This window comes from Syngnathus floridae, chromosome 20 (genome assembly GCF_059516105.1).
Source record: "Syngnathus floridae isolate MCC-2025c chromosome 20, RoL_Sflo_1.0, whole genome shotgun sequence".
NCBI classification, from domain to species: domain Eukaryota; kingdom Metazoa; phylum Chordata; class Actinopteri; order Syngnathiformes; family Syngnathidae; genus Syngnathus; species Syngnathus floridae.
The window spans coordinates 1,425,782-1,435,600 of record NC_142432.1 but is presented as its reverse complement, the minus strand read 5'-3'; the positions used below and the strand labels follow the sequence as shown (position 1 = coordinate 1,435,600).

General features: G+C 40.5%; 1 protein-coding gene across 3 annotated transcripts in view; it reads right to left on the bottom strand.

Annotated features, from left to right (window-relative positions):
• The window catches only part of ctnnd2a (catenin (cadherin-associated protein), delta 2a), a 119,776-nt gene that overhangs the window by 33,347 nt on the left and 76,610 nt on the right, over positions 1-9,819 (bottom strand). For all 3 annotated transcript variants that reach the window (XM_088364220.1, XM_088364223.1, XM_088364222.1), the window contains one exon: positions 2,550-2,682. In XM_088364220.1, the coding sequence (XP_088220346.1) occupies positions 2,550-2,682 (133 nt within the window). The remainder of the gene's footprint in view (positions 1-2,549; positions 2,683-9,819) is intronic.

The window sequence follows — 9,819 nt, the reverse complement described above, 5'->3', positions numbered from 1 at the left end:
AGTGATTTCCCTATAGGGACATTCCAAAATGGGCCACCATTAAGCATGTAATATTTGCACTGAGGCAGAGAGCGGAATGAAGGGTTCACAGCAAGGAAACATCTACAGTGACAAATATGAGTCAACAAGTAAAACATACTGTGGGCGTGACACAAGCATCATGAGATAGGAAAATGCTTGTGGAAATCTCAAGATGTGAATATGTATTCTGGTGGAGGGGTACCACTGGCCCCCATTATTGATGTTCTTATAAAAAAAAAAAAGACAAACATGCCTCTTGAGACGCCCAATGCAAAAACACACCCTGCCATCTAATCAAGCAAGTGAGTAAATAAAGAAAACCGCTTTCACTTTGACATCATACCATCAGGTACACCAACATGGTCAATTCTTCATCTGCAGATCCAATTAGCGGATGACACTATTGTTTTATTTATCTCACTTCCTCCTCATGCTCTTCTTCCTCTGTCTCTTTTGTGTATGATACTTCAGAAACAAATCATATTGTGTCTCCAATTACCGGTTGCTGCTCATCGTGTCATCCCATGCCATCTGTGTCTGTCTTTAGATCAGTGCTGACAAAAATAAATGTCATAATCTATGTTCATATTTTATGCAAAGTGAGAAGATTAAAAAAAAAAAAAAGACAGACACAAGCAAGCTGTTTAAATCTTAAATGCCAACCTGCCCTGACAATGTTATGAGTCTAAGATTCAAAATTTTAGTCAGTAATTTATTTGGTATAGAAAAAAAGTCGTGTAAAAATGTGATACAAAGTCCGTCACATGACAAATAAAATGTGTGCAAATGGATTGTAGCATTGAACAGAATGCCAGTGAATGTGTCAGAGCAAATTACATACTCGCCAGCCAGCCACAGCACGTTAGTTTTGAAATATTTGAACATTAATCATCACCTTATCTAAGCTGTGTGACTCTTCGGAAATTTGACTCAGACAAAAAATAATACGGTACGTGAGAGGAAAAAAATATCGGCTCAAAAATTGGTTTGAAAAATGTTTATTTGCTTTTTTATCACTATGATTTACTCGACGATGACTGACTGATTTTAAATTCCACAGTACCAATGAGACTTTTTCCATCTTGTGTGTCATTTACATTTCTTGGCTGAACGGATAAAATGAGAAATAAAAAAAACAAACTCTACTATAATCAGATCAAATCAGCAGTCATATGCCTTTTCAACTGATCCTGTAATCTATAAATTAACTTCATCATCATATTTCCATTAAATCCTAACAGATTTACAGATGAGCAAACAGGGTCACAGATGTCATCACACAGTTCAGCTTCTGACTTACTGAACATTTGACACCAGTTTTAATTAACGTGGAAAATCCTATTTAACATTAATTTGTTTTTATCTCATCACAAAGATTAAAAACTGTATCTCCCTAAAACATAACTTCCCTTTCACATTTAATCCTATCTGACACGTTTTATCCTTGACTGTTAAGGACTAAGCAATGTTTTGGCTGCGGCTTGTTTTATTGGTCAATTTGTCTTCACGGGGGTCTTAAACAAAGGGGGCAAATAAAGCACAGCGGGCAAAGGGGCAGATAAGAAAATAAAGAGTACCAAAGAGATATTGTCATGGGAATCCCCAGAAGAGGTCGCCCAGCAAGGTCAAGATATTAATAATATTCCAGTTGGTCTATAATGGTGTTATTTTGAAATAATGAAACGCAAGGCAGTGCAGCTGGCAGCAAGGGAAATTAAAGTCTATATATACATGTATGTTTTTTTAAATAAGTAATAGAAGTGCTTTTAACTACTTTATCTTCTTGATTATTTTTTCTCTCTTTTTGAAAGAAAGGTAGGCAGTATTCTTCAGGACAGCCTTGAAGAGCGTACTAAAAGGTGCACTGAACAAAACAATTCTACTTATAAATATCTTAAGATTTCATTCAGGAGCATTTGTATTTCTATTCACACGGCTAGCATGGCGGGGCACGTTGTTTATTGACTGGCTGATGTTTCTCCCACACGTAACGATGAATGATCAAGTGTTTTTGGGTGCACTTTGGACCTTGAATGAAACACTCAAACAAAGCGGAAAAAGAACCTCCATCCACTAGAGAGTTGCTATTTGCCTCGCTGTTGGATGCTTTCCCTTAGAAATGCTAATTGCATCCACTATAAAAGACACTTAAGTTATTTTTTTTTTCAAGGCAACAAGAGTTGAGTGGAATAATTGCTAATGCATTAGAATTGGACCGTTTTTGTCTCAAAGATTACGCAAGTGTACTTAAAATCATTGTCTTTAATGGTGTGCAGCAACATTGTTTTTAAATCGCTGCTTGTCTTATTAAAGTTTTCGGTTAAATATCCAATTGAGGGCTTCCGTCCAAAATTGAGTTTGAGAAATGAGTGCACGAGTTCAGGGTTAAGTCAAATCAACAAATCAATAGAAAGGAGAACTTGAAGGTTTATAATACAGAACAGCTTTGTTTACGTGCCATAACTATGCAGAGGAAGTGAATCGCCCTTATTGTTATGAAGTGTTTTATAGACAATGCAGACACTAACCTCAGCTTTGATCTTGTTGTCTCCAAAGCAGAGGTGTTGGAGGTATGCGGCAGCATTGGACTGCACAGATGGGAACTGATGTTGCAGCATCTGGATCACCTCTGGCAGTTCTGGATCTCTCCAGCCAAACTCCCTGTGCAGACAGGACAGATGGAGACATTTGGACTCCTTGGGAGAGGTAACAAGCGTCTTGCCGATATTAACAGAGGGAAGACAAACACTCTCTGTCACACAAAAGGCTACAGAATCAACTTTGATGAATACCGTCGAGTTTCTGTAGATGGGAATCGGAGCGCCAAGGTGCACCCGACCCCCCAAATGATGTCACCTCTCTTAAAGCCAAAAAATACTCCATGATACTGATAACAAGTAACACGGTATAACTGTTGACATTTCAGATTTTCCTTCCTTTAATTAATGAGCCGTACTTTAGGTGTCACATTATAAAAAAAGTCAACGACTCACACCACTGTACTGGACACTGACTTGCGCTATGTGCTATTTTTCATCAATTTCCACCTCTGTCCTCAGACTGGAAAGATTAAATAAAGTAAAATAACACCCAGGAAATGGGCTCCCTCGTAGAAGTATCCCCCCCCTGCTGATAATTTCTCTGTAATGGTCCCCTGAATGAGAAAATTATGAGTGTGTGAGACAGTGTGGGCGGGGATGTGTCCACAATCACCCATGTTATTTTCTTTAATAACCACTCTGTAAGTAACTGGCTTTCAGCAAACTCCCAGTGCGATCCCACAAAAGCCTTTGTTGAAATTTTGCAACCTGCATCGATTCCGCTCTACGAGGATTGATTTTGCTGTTACCGCCTTCACGCTGGCTCTTGTGTGCCGAAATAGCGTGTGCTATAATCCCCCATCTTGATATCCTGGTTTATTTTCCTCAGTTGCCCGTACACGAAAATAGGGTAAATACAGCGAAATTGACTAGCCCGAGGAGTTGGAAATGGCCCTGGCCGCCATGCTGTGTTCTCTCCTGGATCAAGAGCATGCAGTGTGTGAAGCGCGGTTGCAAAGCAGAGCGCTCACGAGGAGTAAACATGGCTCTCTGAGATAAAGTGAGCTCTTGCCTGGACGGGTCTTTATCTGCCAAATGATAAGTGTTCATTCAGCTGGAAAGGATGGCTGATGGAGGGAGGTAGAGAAGCGATAGGAAGCCCAACCTAGAAAAGGGCAGGGGGGTGGAGGGGCAGTCCGACGGCGTTTAGGAGGAGAGACCCTCAAACAACACTAAATCACATGGGTAGATAACATCAGGGCAGTTTGTTGATGTGGGTGTACAAATGGCAAGATTTGATTAAGGCTTGGGATGTGGACACACGTGACTTGTTTGTTTCCAAAGTGTAGATTTATTTGACTTTTGTTTATATATAAACCTGGATGTGTGTGTGTGTGTGTGTGTGTGTGTGTGAGAGTATGTGATCCATCCCTTCCAACCACACAGCTTTGTAATAGACAGCAGCGAGATCTGCTGATGAGATAAGCATCATGGCTCACCATTAATTAAAAAGGCCTGGTAGGGAGTGCGAGACACAAACACACGGAGAGGAAAACGCTGAGGGAGGATGGGCGGAAAAGCCCACAGGGACAACAGAGGGGTGACTGTAGAGGGAAAATAAAAATAATTTTCTCTTTCAAATAGGGAATGATAAAGAAGTAAACAGCCCTCAGACAGGACAGCAGTCAACACTGGTGCTAATGAGCGCTACAAACCTGTTAGACACACTGCTGGGCGACGGGCCAGTGACGTGAAACAGCGGCTTGCAAACACACAGGGACACAAAAGCGGCGACAAGAGTCGTGCCAGCTAAAGCGCAAGGTTCACGCTAAATATGTATTAAGGCAGCTTTCTCTTGCCAGAATTCGACAAGCTTCAATGCCTCCAAATATGGTAGATATATTTTTAAATGGTGTGTAAAGCTTTATTATTTGATAAAGGCTTTGTATTTTGTCAGGAGGCGGTTGGCGCCTCTTGGATTGAGTTCAAAATTCGGTCGGAAGTTTTTCCGTGTGAAATGTGCATGTTCTCCGAGTGTTTTGAATGCACTGATGAACACGAAATTTCTCATATGTGTGAATTGAATTGACGTCTGGGATTGACTTCAATTGATCCGCATGTAACACTGAACAGAATAAGAGTAAAAAATATTGAACTCAACCATGTTTATAGCAAAGAGTGGGCAGACAGCCATTTTAGTGGAGTAGACTTTAATGAATTATCCTCTAGTTATCAAATGGCAATTAAGACAATTATTTAAAAATGTTCTTGCACAATATATAAAGATTTTATTATTATGACCGTGACATTGTAAGTCTTAATGTTGAGCTTCGTCTTGTGACTTTAGGAGGACTCTGTTGGAGTGCATGGTAGTAAATATGCAACACTGTAATTTATGACGTCCTTTTTGCCCTCGCCGTTCAATTGGCATTCATTTTCAGAGTCCACAACGCATTTGAAAAGACGGCTCCCGACAGGAAGTGTGTCTCGTTGGCCTTAATCTGATTGGACAAGGCCTGTCATTTATGTTAACTGATTGGCGGACAGGAAAGCATTGCGCATAGCAAAGCAGATGCTAATTAGAACCTGAACATCCATCTTGAGGGCACTAAAATGGAGAGAGGAATGAAAGTGGTCAGTGGCTGGAATGAGAGATTAAGAGATATTGGAGGGAGGGCGAGGGAGAAAAAGTGCCAAAAACAGTTTAGGTAATTTATAGCCACGGTGATGAAAAGTCTGCATGTTACTCCACAGAAGCTAAATAAGAGTTTGACTTTGACAAAGGAGCTAAGCTGAGCATTTTTTTTTTATTTGAAGCACTGGATAGTAAATCATTCTGGCCGTCAAATATCAAACTGCTTCCATTTCCTCTCTTTTGTCTCGGATCTTCTTAGTGCATTTAGCCACAATATTACACACCCATATTCTAATATGACTCAATATAAGAAACACATGTATATGGTATTTTAATACATTTACTATCGTGGATTGCGTATGAAAGATGCATGGTTCTAAGACTGTACCCTGTGGAACCTCCGAAGTTGTACACATTTGAATTGAACCGAAATATTTTGGAAAAATACTTCCAAGTTCAAAACCATACAAGGTGTCATGCAACCTGTCCACACAATTTGAAAACTTTAGAACAATTGAAGAGCTACTTCATGTTTGACATTCCAACCAGTAATAGTGAGAAAAGCTTCTGTCGCAATACTGGCTCTGATATTTCCACCTTCTATCTTTGTGTTTGTGTGATTCGGATGACTGACATTCCGCACACCAGCCACGTCTGTCACCGCATTGGAGCTCTTTAGATGCAATTTTTTAAAACCAAGTAGCAGTACTTGGGAAATTATAGTCCCGAGTCATTTTTGCACCCTAAAATTGGTGGTGCCGTAATGATACCGGTATTTAGTGCAACCTCCAATTTGTCACTCTCCTTCCTTCACATTTGGAAAGTGACAAATATAAGTAAGTCAGTATAAGAAAACCCACTCTTGGTAGAAATAGAAAAAAGATAGCGAAGAAAAGAGAAGGCCATGAATGAGATCAAGGAATGTGATGAAGAGGGGAGGAGTACATATTACTTCTTTTATCAAGCTCATCACGTTAGGACCAGTACACCAGATGCGACTTTCTATCCTCACAATTGTCTGCTCATCCCAGAATCCCCCCCACCCACACTGTCTATCTTAGTCTTCTCCTTGTTCTATATTAGATGGGTTGGGGGAAAAAAAAGACCAAGACAAGGAGGAAAAAAAAAAAAATCAATAGGCTTTCTCCAAGGTTCTTCCGGTCTGGGATGGATGGCTACGGAGCATGAATGAAAGCTAACAAAGAGTCTGAGTGGCAAGAATATGAGGTGTGGAATGAAACTGGCGCAGACATCATGATGGCTGCAGAAAAAAGGAAACCGTGAAATGTATGACAGCCACCATACCTTTGAAGGAAAAAAATATGAAATCATTTAATAATGTCCGTTCTAATCATTTTGCTCACTTGAATAAGCCAATATGCTATACGCACTTATCTGGAGTTCGGGAGCATCTCTTCACAACCAGCTGCAATATCTGATGGAGGATCCCATCACATTTTGCAATTTTGGATCCAGAAGCTCTTATTCAGGACGTTGTCTCAAATAGTAGGAGTGGGATGATTGTTTCAATGTGTTATTATGGCACAGCGGTATCCATTTATTTTATTAAAGTGGCTTGAGTGAGAGTGAGTAATGTGTGTTATGATTCCACAGGAAGATTTAGCTGATTACGCAACATTTGAAGCCTAATCGAATCATGCGTTAAAGCTGACATTTTTCTTTTTGTCATGAAATCACGTTTATAGTATTATTCTCCCATACGATATTTGCTGAGCACAAATTTTCAGTCCAACTCCCCTTTGATATAGTGCAATTACTGAATGTTTACGCAGCGAATCATCAAATCGGTGAAACGTACACATTAGACTGAAGTGACCTCGAGAATTACGCACCGCTCCGAGAACGATGTAATGATGATAATGAAGGGAAAAATCTCATTGATTGTGACTTGAAATATTAAAACAGCTAATTAAGTGACGCAATTAGTCTGAGCTGCTGACGGACACAAATAGAGGAGCAGTCGGTGTTTAGTTACCAATTAATTTAACACTTAGCCTTCCTTCTTTTATTGTATCGAGTTATGAATTTTGGTAACTACTGGTAACTGGTAGACTTCCACACGAATAATAGAGATGGTTGTGACACGAAGAGGCGATACTTGAACTGCAGCCATGATCAAACACAAGTGAGCAAAATATCCAATCAAAATCCTCATCTAGTGCACTCAGCCAATCAAAGTGAGAGGGGAAGATTAAGCTGATGGAAGAATGAGAGCTTGCTGAGAAATTAGGGCGCCATTGTTTTTTTGAATCGAAAGCCCCGATGCAATCACCTCAACAAGCAGCACTCTGGCCTCTGAATGAGAAACAGTAGAGATGAGCTCGTTCCGTGCCGATAATGCTAATGAGGACGTTAAGTTGCGTGTGCGCGTGCGCGCCTCATCGACAAATTGCAGCTTTATGTCACAGGTCTAATGAAGGTTGAGCTCAGTGTGACACTACACATCCACATGCTGCATACAACTACAAATTATCCACAGATAGTCTGACACGTTAAGGTCAAACTGGATTCCATCTTTTTGTCCATGGATGTGTGTGCTTCTTTCTGTCTGTGTGTCTTTTGCAGGGACATGATATAAAAATAGATTTTTTTTAATGACACAATGCAGCTTTTTTTGGACTGTATTTCTCTATATATCACGTGATAAGTCCCTACCCTTCTAAACACTGGTTACTTGAATATATTGAACTCAAAATGCAATGCTGTGTTCTTTAGGGTTTATTTTTCTGCAGGAAAACATGCCAAAATAGCCAGGTAAAACTTCAATAGATGAATTTATGATTGCAAATGAAAACGCACAATAGAGTGAATCTGCAATAGCCCAACCGTGAAGCAGGAAGGGAACAGTGTATGAGAAAAGCTGGTAGCAGTGCAGTTTGAAATCACTATTTTAAATTGATAAATGTCCGACTGTCAACTAAAGTTATTCATCCATTCATCTTCTGAACCGGTTTATCCTCACGAGGGTCGCGGGCAGGCTGGAGCCTGAACTGGTCGCCAGCCAATCGCAGGGCATTGTTTATTTTTTTAAATTATTGTTTATGTCTGCCAGAGCGAGGTGTATGTGACTTTTAAAAGCTGTGATTTGTGGATTTGTTGTTCAATTACACTGGATTACTCACTAATTATGGTCACATGACTCGACAAGGGGGTAATCAGGAGTAACGCAATAATCGTCCGGCAGAGTCACAGAACAGCAACACCAATTTAATACACAATCCCAACACGTTGATTTCCTTTTCCAAGCTCATTGCCTCTCTCTCTCTCTCTCTCTCACACATGCGCACGCACATTCCTGTGAGCATGAATTCATGCAGTATTTACACTCTCTCTGCTGTCAGAAAGAGGGCAGAGTGGAGGCTAAACTGAAACGCCAGAAAAAGCCCGATAAGTGGAGCCCAAGGTGACAACCTGCCTCCTAATAGAGAGAGATTGTAAATCCAAATGTTTTGACTAGACTGCATGATCAGAACACACAAAATATGCGTCCGCACTCCCCTGTATTTATAAAAAGATTGGGTGCTGTGTGAGTGTTAATAATTTGGCAGGTGTGTGAGCTAAAGATAAAAATAGTGACATGACGCAAAAGAGACAGAAATCTCATAAAGGAGTGTGTGGCTAGTGCACCTGCTCCACTCATTACTTTACACTCGAGCAATAAGACAGCAAATTAGAAAGTGCAGCAACGTTTGCTCAAAGATTTACACGATGCCGACAACATGATGGCAATGGTGCTGGTGATGATGACATGTAACATAAGCGTACGGCCATGATGAATTGGAAAGACACAAATTAATAATTTAGACATGCTCTGACAATTACAACTACAAGCAAAGATTGATGGTGGTCCGGTGCCCAACATTAAAGGAGCTCCTAACTGATTTTCATACCAATGCACACGAAAGAATGACCTCAACTCTTAAGACTACTTTCCTCACATTTCTATCCATGTTAACAATAAGCAGCATCTTACGATGGATTTGCAAATTGCACAAAAAGCCCTGATGATTCAATATATTCACTTGGTCTCATTGAATATGTCTGTTATTCAGTATGGCGAGTACTCCGATCCAGAGGCAAGAGCAGGGAAGAAAAGATGAAGGCAGGGACACAAGCATTTGTTTTCATCCCAAGGTCAACCAAACACATCCCCACACAGGCACACAAATAGATAGGCCACTTCAAAAAAGGAAAATTACTACAATGGGCAATTTACCCAGAACAGGCAGGGGCGATGGCCAAGCCACAGCTGCACGTACACACGCACACACTTGTGCACCCTCATTCACGCGTACAGCTGTGCCTCAGGGCCAAGGTTCTGGCAAAGCATCATTACCCTTCCCTGGAGGTGATACCATATCCCAGCATGCATTTCTCATGAGGAGTGGAAATTACCCATGGGCCATGCTGAGAGGCAAAAGACTGTGTCCTCTCCTCTGAATGTCTCCTTGATTCCTTTCTCTTTAAATCATTCCATCACTGTGGGGTTGTCATCAAAGAATGTTTACTGTCCCATCCTCTAAACACAAAACTTTCTCAAAGACACATTTTTGGCTATTGACTGATCGGATATAGATTGATACTATTCATTAAATAGCATCT